Source organism: Berghia stephanieae, chromosome 6 (genome assembly GCF_034508935.2).
Source record: "Berghia stephanieae isolate SIO BIC M18660-M18661 chromosome 6, UCSD_Bste_1.3, whole genome shotgun sequence".
Classification (NCBI taxonomy): domain Eukaryota; kingdom Metazoa; phylum Mollusca; class Gastropoda; order Nudibranchia; family Aeolidiidae; genus Berghia; species Berghia stephanieae.
The window spans coordinates 50,734,292-50,747,432 of NC_088365.1; the positions used below are offsets into that span (position 1 = coordinate 50,734,292).

The following is a 13,141-nucleotide window of genomic DNA, read 5'->3' on the forward strand; positions in this document are numbered from 1 at the left end:
AATTGACTAGAAATGTGAATTTCTGGGTGGGGTTCCTGACCTCCCATGGTGGGCATTTGGTGGGTAGGCATTTACTGTGTCCTCTCTCCGCCTTTATCTGTTTTCCAACATGTTTTCTGTCTTTGTCTTGGAATGTGATTACTTGGCTTTGTCCTGGCTAGGAGGGAAACAGTCAACTGAACAGTTAGCGCTTTTGGGAGATGAATTTTTTTGTCTTTTAAATCATCTATCTGTTTTGAATGTATTATTTTTAGTTTACTACGTGTAAACATTTGAGTGTGTTCCTCTTAGTGGGGACCTGTACTTGTGTCTGGACGAGCCATTTAGTGATCTCAAATTAAGTACATTCATAGTGTGTTTTGGAATCTACATCTGTTCTCTATTTGAACTAATTCCCCCTTGTCTTCCTTTTTCTTGGGTATTTAAATTGTAATTCTAGACCCTTTTACTATCCCATTTTCTTCCTTTTCACTGGCAATGATATGACCTAAATGTGTTGCAAGCGCCGTAAAACCCTTTAAAACCAAACAAATGTGAATTTGAGTTCTTTTGCAGGTTTTATTTTTTTATTTGTTTTTTTTTTTGGCAATTAATAAAATTATCAAAAGTCTCCAATCACGCGGAAATAACAAATATGACCCATCGTCTCAAAACGGAGAAAGTTGTAGAATGTGACAGCCATTGTTAGTGTTTAGGTTGACGAATTTTGATAATCTTCGTTGGCATGTTACTAGATCTGTTGTCTTCGCACATAATTCGAGAAGAGCGTTCCAGTCTTTGACAGTGCGGTGTGCAAATGATTATGTATTTGAAGATGTTTGAGTGTGTAGATTGGTGTTTTAGTGTTTTTGAGTGTGTTTTTCTTTGAATAATGAATTTTGTTATAAAATGTCTAGTTGTTCTGGTGAGATGGCCGATTATTTTGTTTGTAATGTTGAACACGAGAGTGAGTCGATGTTCTTTCCTCCTGCCTCTTAAAGGAGTCCATCCAAGCTGTGTGATCATGTCTGTTACGCTGCTATGGGGGCTGTAGTAATAGGCTTCAACTTCAACAGTCGTGACGTCACTTCCCTCGTAATGACACATATTAACTTAGCAACTGGTTCTAAACTATCGGAACAATGGCGGACATACCTCTCCGACGAGCATAAAAGTGTATCCAGAGGAGAAAAACATTATAAATCTGATCATGTTTGGACTTTTATACATTCTAATCACATGGCACGTGAAAAAATTCTAGCCAGCATGAAGAATAAAAAGTACCGATTTTCTTTGTTTAGAACCAAGCTGCTGGTTGCTGGGCGGACGTGACGTCAGACTATTGAATCCTATTGAAGACAAATCAGGCAGCGCGGCGCTGGACAGCTTTTATATCCGATTGTAGGTGTAGGTCCCAAACTTCTTCATTCTTACAATATACGTCACTGCCTTTTAACGAGGTATCGATTCACACCTGAGTCGAAAAGACTTTTTTGTGTCATGAGACACCTGGCCTGGACCAGAATAATAATTAACCACGATCACAGTCACCCATCCGGGGTCACAGTTTACGTATTGGTGCCGTGCGTTTAGAAAAAAATACAATATACGCCAGCCAGATATAAGTGTGACCATCATAGTGCATAGTGTGACCTTGATTTGAGTTAGTGACAACTCATTAAAAGGACTGTTATAAACAATAAAAAGAGTGAAGTCAATTTCGTTACATCTAAAAGTGCGGCTATGTGGTCGCCTCATATCTATAAAAACAAAGACAACACGTCACCATAATTCATTTTTGTCACATGGTGTTCGAATTTTTAACGCGCAACTGTGATTTAAATTAAATACTAATTCTAAAATATACACACACAAGTTCGGACTAGAGGCCAGATGTATGGTCTATCTCAATTTATCAAAATAATATATTAAGTGTCGCTATTGATTATTGGTTGTATATTTTTTACATGTTTGTGCAGTTGTGAGTGTGTGTGTGTGTGTATATATATATATATATATATATATATATATATATATATATATAAGCGGAAAGCGGAACAATGGATAAAGACTCCACTCAATAGGGAGTGAACCCGGGACCATAGAAGGTGGACACCATTTGGGAATGAGCCTCGGATTAGGGGGGTAGGAGGGGGGGGGGGTAGATGCCACTAGGGAGTGAGCCTGGGGATCATTGGAAGTGGACACTTGTGGAGTGGAGAGTGATCACTGGTCTTTTACAAGCGATTAATATAAATATTATCAACTATCTTTTAACCCTCTCCTTACCAACCATAGGAAAATTGTCACATTCGTTACGATACAACTGTCATCTGCATTTTTTGCCAAATTGGGACCTCAACAAATTTGCAACAACAAAAAAACCCAAAATTTGCCAAGGAGAACTAAGCATTTCAGTAAAAATTAACATGCGATACAGAAAAAAAAATATAAAATACAATTTATTACATTTAAGGAGGCTACATTATGAATAGCGTTGTTACAAAGATTTTAAAGGATCATTATCCGTAGAGAGTAGCTTCCCTTGGTTTGGGCCCAGGCAAAGCTGCAACATTTCTCAAGTTTCGCACTTTTTTTTTCCGTTATTTTGTTTTCGCTTCTTTTTTTTTCTCAAAATTTGTCACGCGATTTGCCATTTTCCCCGAAATTTGCCACGATTTGCCAATTTTGGGAAATTTGCCAAAATTTGCGGACCGACATGAAATTTGCGGCCGCAAAAAATGCAAATGACAGATACAACCAACATAATTCTTATTCAAATTTCTGTTGTACATCATAAAATTTAAAGAACATAACAATATGTTGTAAAGCATGTTTTGCTAAAGAAATTACTTATGGCAAGAACTTTACTGCTATTGTGCTTGAGTGATAAAAAATATATTTTTGTGTTAGTTGGGTGTGAAGTTTTGGGGAAAATCCTGAGAATGGCTGGTAAGGAGAGAGTTAACCTCATTGCTGTAATGGTAGCACAATCTGACCAGTTAATCAGGTCTTAGGTTCGATCTCCAGTCAAGGAAGACTGATTTTTTTAAAGGATGTCTGGCACTGTTTCGTACATCCTTGTTCATATTTTTATTTTAAGTCAGTGTCTGCTTTCTAATAATTTGAAATGTATTTATCACTTACTTTAAAAAGATATTAGCTTTCATAAAGCGCAATATCCACTTAACGTGCTCAAAAGCGTTTACAAGGGGTTCCTTAACCAACACGTAACATTTAGAACGAGACATGACGCCTGTTAGGCGATAATACACTTTTTTTTCCGACAGAGACAAAGCTATTAACGGCCAGGTCCTCATTTTACACCTGAGTACTTTGAGAGAATGTGAGTAAAGAGCTTTTTTCTAAGGACTCATCTATGCGCCGAGAGAGGCTCGAACCCAGGACCTTTGATCCGAAAGCGAGTGTCATACCATAAGACCACATAGCCGCACTAAACTAATACTAATCATCTGTGATATCCTCTTTCTCTCTCTCTCTCTCTCTCTCCCCCCCCCCCCCCCCCCCCCCCCTAACTTTTTTAAACTCCCTCATTTTCCCAACAATTACAATAAAATACAAACGCATCTTAATATTTTCCCCCGTATTTAAGGTAATCCTATTGTACTCCGATCACATTATAAAAGTTTTCCCCATAACGCCCAACCACCTCCTCATAATTGAGCTTTTATACAGGGCAATATCCAATAAACTCGCTTTACAAGGGGTCACTGGCTAACAGCAACATTTAACATTTAGGACGGACATGACGCCTGTTAGGCGATAATACATTTTTTTCGGACAGAGACAACGCTGTTAACGGCCAAGTACTCATTTTACAAATGAGTACGTTGAGAGTATACGAGTAAAGAGCCTTCTCCAAGGACTCAAGTATGCGCCGAGCGAGGCTTGAACCAAGGACCTTCCAATCCGAAAGCGAGTGTCACATAGCCGCATAGATAAGTTGGCCTAATAAAAAAAAAATAAAAATAAACCAAAAAAAAAAAAAAAACAAAACAAAAAACGAAATGTAAAAATTGACCAACGAGGTTACATTACCATTTCCAAACCAAGCCGGATAAGCTACCTAAGGAAAATGAAATTTCAAGCCCCTCTCCCACTCCCACGCCCTAAATTTTGACAACACCTCTGTAACGACATTTATTTTCCGGGACTTGACGATGGCGTTATAAAGAGGTTGCACTTTATTTTGCCATGCCATTACCTAAAATTCACATCCTAGCACAAGCAAAGGATCAGTCCATGAAGGATACACTAAAATGCTTACAAAGTTGAGTATATGTGTCAGTGCATGACATAATCAGTAGGAACATTTTGGATTTCCCTTTTTCTCAATTACTGAAAGAATATGCTCCCAGAGCATTTTAATTTTAATTTGAAGTAAATCGGATGATTTTTCATGAAGTTATGGCCAGATGTATGGGAAAGGTATCCAGCAACTTTTCTCAAATTTCTTCATACTTTTTCAACTTGACTAACTGTAAAAAATATTTAAAAGTGAGTCGGCTCGACGGAACAACTTCCGTAAAAGCCCAAAAAGGAGAATATGAGAAATAGATAGAACGAACATGCCGTTTGGTTTAACAGAAGGAATAACAAAAGGATTTTTTACAATTAAACATTTATTACAAAACTATACTTCAATATCTGATTACATACTTAGAAGCATTTAAATTTAAACACAACAAGATTACATTTCAATAAGTTGGACTAATTATACCAAACAACCGGTCACCTCCATCTTTGCACACACACACACACACACACACACACACACACACACACACACACACACATACATCCAGACACACTCACAAGTCTAGACAAGGACTGACATAAAATACACTCTAACCCAACGTCCGTGAGTTAGGCATAAAGTATTGATCTTTAGAGATAATTATCTCCCTTGACATAAACAAACGGGTAATATGTAGGAGATAAAAGTATATTAAAAGTGGATGTCAAATAGTAAATTTCAATTTTAAATGATTTAAAAAAATGAAATTTTGGGTTTATGCGATTAATAAAACTGTAGTTAATTCCGCTTAATGCTTATACAATAGATAATGTTAACCCATGTTTCATGGTTAGATAAATTAAATGTTCACAATCAATATAACTTTGGAGTAATATTGTTTTGAAACAGTGGGGCACAATTAATGACAAGTCTTTCCATTCAATCTTTTATCATTTGGCATAAAGACACAGAAATAATCAATAAAAGGAATTATCAGTGTATCAGGGTTGACATCTGGGTAACTAGTGATATCTCGTTTTAGACGATCCAATGATGACTGACGCATCTCCTCTGGAAGCCATTCATAGTCCGAAAGAGTTCGAAGATAATCCATGAGTGAGGCAAGACCAGGTGAAATTCCTTTCCCGGGATTGCGTTCCTTCCTGACGGCAGTAAAGCAATGGCTTTCATCAACCACTTTCTCCCAGTCCATCCAGTAAACTGTACCCAACAATGCATCTTCTTTGATCGTCGCACATGTTTCCACTCGCTGCTTGTATATTTCCTCCATCCAAGATTCGTGATCAAACTTCTCCGTGTACGTAAGAGATATCAGTTTGCCACCAGGAACGAGAACCCGATGAATCTCTGTCAGACTCTCATCATCACAAAACCAGTGCAGATACGTACCGCAGAGTACGGTCTGAACCGAGTTATCTGGTAAAGGTATACACGAAGCAACTACCCCAGTCGCCGTCGATATCGGCAATTGTTTAGATTTAAGAATGTCAAGAAAATCTTTTGACAAATCCGTTGCCAGATACAGTGGACTCCGAATAAGACGATGCCCAGGGGAACCGAGAAAAAAATCGACTTATCCGAAAATCAACTTAACCGGAGTGTAACCAAATGAGCAAAAACGCATTTGAACAAAGCAACCCAATCTAGAATAAGTATGTCCCTTCATATCGCGCGGTCTCTGTTGTGGTCATCAGAGGCTCCTACCCCAATAGCCCCATAGAGGAATCAGAATACATAAAAATCGGAATTTGAAATTTAAAAAAGCGGAATCAACTTATTGTTATTGACTATGACATGCTTTGCAACAGAAAATGTAATAGACAATCCAAAAGTACTCAAATGATTAAAAATAAAAAATGTGTAAAAATGTACAGATTGTGTAAAGACTAAGAATGGGGTCAAATAATAATAGAGAACACACAGGTCCTGGTCGTCTGAGAGCAAAGCATTGAATGGATGGATTTAACCTTGTCAGGACCCTTCTCCCCCACCCCTCCCACATACACACACCTAATCAAGCAAACGCGCGTGCCGGCACACACACACACACACACACACACACACACACACGGACACAGGGCTAAAATTAAATAGGGAAAGAAGCTGACCGTACTCAAATAATATTATTACCGATTGAAGCCAACATCTAATATTACCAAGGTCATTGACCTCATGAATCGGAGTCACAATAATAATAATAATAATAATAATACTTCGGCCAACCCCCCTCCCAAACATGAAATATTATCCGACATCAGCAGCACACACTTTGAAGAGACTAATCAGACATACAATGTGTGTTGATTGACCATAGGAGATGACGAAATAAGCCATAGCTCACTTTTTTTTCGCTAGAGATTTTTTTTTAATTTTCCTTGATGGGAAAGGTGAAAAGCGGAATTTTTGCCTTGAATGTGGAATGTATACCAATTAAGTGAAATTATTCCGCGAAAAGCGGAAGGGTAGGAGCCTCTAGGTCAAGGTCATGCTTCTTGTAAATCGTCGAGACAGCTGGTATGCCAATTTCCTATGCGATGATTTTCTGTCGCATGCTAAACTTTCCAAATGCATCGAATCTTCCTTTTCCGCGATAGGTTTGCCATTGTAGTTGTAGACTTGACTTGAATTCTTCTTGATAAAATTAATACTAATTAAGAGGGCCATTACATAGGATGGCCTGGGATTAGAACCAAAAAAAAATCTTGAACTTGAAGTTGCGACAATGTAAAATTTGAGATGGAGAAATTAAAGTTATTCAATACTGCTCATGTACATTGAACACGGATGTCAGGCAAAGCACCTACATCACATCGATGTGCGCCAATCGTTCGCGGATATTCTTAACCACTTAAAATCTTTACTGGTAGCTTTTTTAACCAATGGAAATACTTGTTTATTTGTGATTTTTTTGTAGTCATGAGTACTAAGAACATCGACTTAAGCGACATCGACTTATGTGGAGTTTTGTTTTTTTTTTTACTAATGTTATATAGGAAGAAGGGGGAGGGACCAAGAAAAAAAATCGACTTGGGTAAAAATCGACTTAGGCAACGTCGACGTATCCAGAGTGCACTGTATCTATATCCAGGAGGGATTTTTGGAGCAATCAATTCTGTCAATTTTCCTGATCCAGATCCAAGTTCGAGGATTTCATATTTTAAAGTCGGCACTGAACTTGCTTCCTTTGGTAACAAAATTTCTTCCAAAACCAGCTTGACGCTGTTTACACTGTAGCCAGGGCGGTATTTTTCATACGCTACAAAATCCTTTTCATGTCCAACTCGGTTAGCTGCAGCCATATTCTGAAAATAACCAACAACAATTGATCACTATTTAATAAGTACTTACGTTTTACTCTAAATGTGAGGGTGTGGCACTCGCTTTCGGATCGGAAGGTCCTGGGTTCGAGCCTCGCTCATCGCATATTTGAGTCATTACTTGGAAAAGGCCCTTTACTCACATTCACTCACCGTACTCAGGTGTAAAATGAGTACGTGGCCGTTAACAGCGTTGTCTTTGTCGGGAAAAAAATTGCAATATCGCCCAACAGGCATCATGTCCCGTTCTAAATGTGACGTGTTTGCAGTTGAGCACATCGTGATACGACTATGTAGGAGGGTGGCAAGTAGGAGTAGAGAGATAGGAGTCAGAAAGTTTCCCCATAGACTAGTGTCAATGCAGTCTCAAGCCCATAGCTATAACTATAACACATGGCCTTTTTTTAAATTGTGCCTAGGGCGATAACGATTAACACCTGGTCATGCGTGAGATAGTATGTATTGAGATTATGTATTGATTTATCTACAATCCTGGGAAAGTTGAGGCGATTGAAATATATCACTACATTGCGCTATACACAAGCTTAAGTACATGTATGGCAGTTTGAGGCAACTATCTTGTTGATAATCAACAGAGTCGACAACGACAGACTACATTCTGGAAGAAAACAACCAAAATGTGAAAATGGAAAGGCTTCAGTTTCCGAACTGTACTAAGCCTGTTCTTTATCATCTATTTTTGTGCGGCTATGTGGTCTTGTGGTGTGACACTCGCTTTCGGATTAGAAGGTCCTGGACTCGAGCCTCGCTCGGAGCATAGTTGAGTCCTTGAAAAAGACTCTTTACTCACATTCTCTCACCGTACTCAGGTGTAAAATGAGTACCTGGCCATTAACAGCGTTGTCTTTGTCCGAAAAAATAATGATATCGCCTAACGGACGTCATGTCCTACATGTGAAATGTTGCTGTTGGCCAGGGACCCGTTGTAAAGCTCTTTCAGCACGGCCCGTGCATATTGCGCTGTATAAAAGCTCATTTTTTTCGTTTTGCATTTTCACAATCCCAGGTTTCAGGCATCCCCAACGGATATCTGCTTTTCTCGGGAAGAAAACATGACTTATCCGGTGGGAACAAATTTGGACAAATGTGTGATCAATAGGATTTAATAGTCAGATGTCATGTCCGCCCAGCAACCAGAAGCTTGGTTCTAAACAAAAAAAATCGGTACTTTTTATTCTTCATGCTCGCTAGAACTTTTTCACATGTCATGTGATCAGAATGTATAAAAGTCAAACATGATCAGATTTATTATGTTTCTCTCCTCTGGATACACTTTTATGCTCGTCGGAGAAGTATTTCATAAGGGCGTCCGCGATTGTTCTCATAATTTAGAACCAGTTACTAAGTTACTAGGCGTCATTACGAGGGAAGTGACGTCATTACTGTTGAAACGTATTGATGGGGAGAAAACAAATAAACTAAAGTGCAAAGGCGTTTAATACTTATTAGTTTGAATTTAATATGATATTGCTTTATCGATCAAAATTATGTGAACTGAGCCCAAATGGTGATTTACTGTAGGACCAAAAGGAACGCAATGAGATTAAGTTTGTGAAATACATCAAAATTCGTAACTAATCATAATAGCTGTTCCTGGGGATAAAATTCACTAATCTGAAATATTAAATAATATATTGTGTAATATTATAACACTTAACTTTTATATCCTAAAGTATAGAGTATCTTTATTATAATAATAATAACAACAACAACAACAACAACAACAAGATAAATAATTCATTACAACATAATGGAAAAAAATATAATTAAAATAACAATGCTAAGTACATTATCATTATGGATAGAATACTATTCATATCAATTAATATTTTGCTTATCTATTTAACTGGCAACTTACAATAATTACATGTTTACATAATAAATCCGAGAGATGACCAGCACATTCATACAAGCAATCTAAATACAAATCATCTTACAATATAAAATGCGTCGTAAGCTATCTTATAACATCCCGTTTGTTATCAAGAAATACTCCAGGCCATCAACAGTCAAAATAATATTATGCTCCCACTTAACTCAAAGGCATGCGACGTCCATCCGGTAGATTCCACGTCATCTTGTTACAATTAAGTGTAACAAGATGACGTGGAATCTACCGTCTGGACGTCTTAAGTACTTACAGTACAGCAACAAACACATCTTGGATTTATTGTTCCTCTATTATATCAACTCAGTCAAAATGTACGGATTTTATTTGAGGTTGAATATTCCAATAAAATGGCCCCGGGGACTTTAATGTTTGCACCTTCGAGTAGTATGCAAGGAACGTAATGGGGGAAAATTGTAAGATTTCGGATGTAGTTTAGATGTCTGTATTGTGTTTTTAGGATAGGTAACTAGTTCAAGACAAGAACTAAAATCTCTCTCTCTCTCTCTCTCTCTCTCTCTCTCTCTCTCTCTCTCTCTCTCTCTCTCTCTGATGATGATGATGATAACAATAATAAAGATAATAATAATGATAATGATAACAAAATAATAATAATAATAATAATAATAATAATAATAATAACAATAATAATAATAATAATAATAATAATAATAATAATAATAATAATAATAATAATAATAATAATAATAATAATAAATAATAATAATAATAATGGGGATGATGATGATGATGATGATGATGATGATGATAATAATAATAATAACAATACTACTACTACTACTACTACTACTACTACTACTACTACTACTACTACTACTACTACTACTACTACTACTACTACTACTACTACTACTACTACTACTACTAATAATAATAATAATAATAATAATAACAATAATAATAATAATAATAATAATAATAATAATAATAATAATAATAATAATAATAATAATTAATAATAATATAATAATAATAATAATAATAATAATAATAATAATAATAATAATAATAATAATAATAATAATAATAATAATAATAATAATAATAATAATAATAATAATAATAATAACAATAATACTTTATTCATCCATAGGAAATATTTTGTTCAGACGTGTTGAACAGACATGATAATACATGATAATAAGTAAGCAAATAACAAGGTGGTAAAAGTATGTATAATGTGAAAGTAATAAAATATGTAAAATGATCTGCATATTGAGTATTATAAATTCGTGTAAATAAGTTAAGATCACTGACAAAAATTGAATATTTGAAATATATATATTATATATATATATATATATATATATATATATATATATATATATATGTATGTATATATAATATATATATATATATATATTATATACATACATATATATATATATATATATATATATATATATATATATATATATATATATATATATATATATTAATATTAATGGAATAAAATGCAATGATATTATATGGTGTTTGTATAAGATCAAAATTATATAAGCTTAAGTAAAGTCAATTCCTATTAATATTTAATTAATATTAAACTGTCCCCGCAGTTTTTCGCGGCCGCACAAATTTCACCATTGACCGCAAAAAGCCGCAAATTTTTATTTTCGCCGTTTTTAGGCTAGATTGACGATTTTTTGTTTAAAAAAAACCAAAGCTATAAAAAAATTGTGAAAAGACGGCGACTTTCAATGCTTGCATCCAAAATTGTCACTAAATAACGGATAAACATGTCTTTTTTTTTACTTACTTTCTTACTATGGCTATTATTATTATAATAATATTATTTCAAACCATTCAAAATGTAAATAAATTCATGTTGACATATTGTGACATCAATATTCTACAAAATGCCCTATTTCTGTTAATTTTTTACCATACATGTTTTATTGTTTGATTTTTGTAAAACTAGCGGTACATTTTTGGCAAATTTTGCTATTTTGATGGCAACTGTTTCCATTTTTTTGGGCAAATTTTGGCGTTTGAAATGGCAAAAAAAAAAAAAAAAAAAAAAAGAAAACCACGGGGACAGATAAGAGTGTTTCAGCAAATCAGTTTGGACTTAGACTTAGAACTACCTATCAAATGATCGCTAACTATTTAAAATTGGAAAACACCATGTGACGTGTGCACAATTCACGCATTCAAAACAATAGTCTGGCGGCACGTGCTCCTGCCTTTGAGCGCTCACCTTCCATAGCAAATTATTGAAAAAAATATCCATTAAAATGTGGCTGTCGGGTGGCAAAATAAACACATACTCATAAATACTCGATCGTGCATCAAATAATGTCTAGATATTGATATTTTATTTAACAAATGGTAAAATTTATCAAAAATAAATGTCAATCTATTTTTAGACCAGGGTAAAGTTAATTAAGTGAATATCACCAAAACGGATTGCATGGTAATACAGAAAAACCCGAAAACAACAACATCTGCAATATAACGATTCACGGCGAGCAACTTACCAACGTAGAAAGTTTTAAATACCTAGGTTCAATAGTGACAACAGATGGAAGATGTAACCGGGACATACGAGCAAGAATAACTCAAGCCAAACAGGCCTTCATGGACCTGGGAAACATTTTGAAAAACAAACAGATGTCGTTCGGGATTAGATTCCGAGTCTTGAAGTGCTACGTGTGGCCAATCTTGTTATACGGATGCGAAAGCTGGACTACAAATGCAGAAACACAAAAGAACATTGAAGCTTTTGAAATGTGGTGCTTGAGAAGGATGCAGAGAATATCGTATACTGCACACAAAACGAACGAAGACGTGCTAAAACAAACATACCAACAAAGGAAACCAATGCCCTTAATAGTGGATCGACAACTATCCTTTTTCGGACACATAGTAAGGAAAGATAAGAATGAATACCTGGCAAGTTGTGGAAAAATACCTGGTAAACGCGCCCGGGGGAGACAAAGAAAAACACTCATAGACCAACTGAAGGGCTTCACCAACCTAACAATCCAAGAGCTGTTTAAAAAAGCAAGAGACAGGGAGGAATGGAGAGAGATAATTCATGCAGTATCCGAAGCCTGGACCAGGCATGGAACCTAGAAGAAGAAGAAGAAAGTTAATTATTCAAAAATTAATTCGTTTGTGTGAACAAAACAAGAACTATCTGTAACCTGATTTTCAGAATAATTGTTGAATTTAACGTCATTAAAATTTTATATACACATGTTTGTTTTAACTTAAAGTGTATTATCTATAATTTAAACAGCAAAGACGGGAGATCTATTTTGGGCGCTACGTTGTCCAGCTTCTAACGTTCCTAATCAGCAGCAATGAATCGGAGATCAAATAATTCAAAGGTACGGTTTCATTTTCAGTGTTTGAGTTTGTAATCTGCATCGATTGCTTTAAGAGAAGCTAAATATTTAGTTCAATGTTAACACATTATAGTAGCTTTCCGGTCTTTAACTTTGGATGTTTCTCTCGCATAATTCTAGAATGCTTTGTGGATATTTTTCATCTTAGTCTACGATTCACTTCGCATTGTGTTAGGAGACAACTCCACTCGCCGATATTCTCACTTACAAAATTGACGTTTCCTTCGCTCATGTCTGCTTCATGTGCAAGCAGTGACTGATTCTGATACTGTTTGAGGAAACATAA

General features: G+C 35.6%; 1 protein-coding gene across 1 annotated transcript; it reads right to left on the minus strand.

Moving 5' to 3' along the window:
- Window positions 1-4,613: 4,613 nt before the first annotated feature.
- On the minus strand, window positions 4,614-9,604 carry LOC144975211 (uncharacterized). Its single transcript, XM_078919061.1, has 2 exons — window positions 9,455-9,604; window positions 4,614-7,560 (listed from the first exon to the last, which is right to left on the minus strand). Exon 2 carries the CDS (start codon window positions 5,526-5,528, stop codon window positions 5,157-5,159), a length of 372 nt encoding a protein of 123 aa, XP_078775187.1. The 5' UTR covers window positions 5,529-7,560; window positions 9,455-9,604; the 3' UTR covers window positions 4,614-5,156.
- Window positions 9,605-13,141: the final 3,537 nt, after the last annotated feature.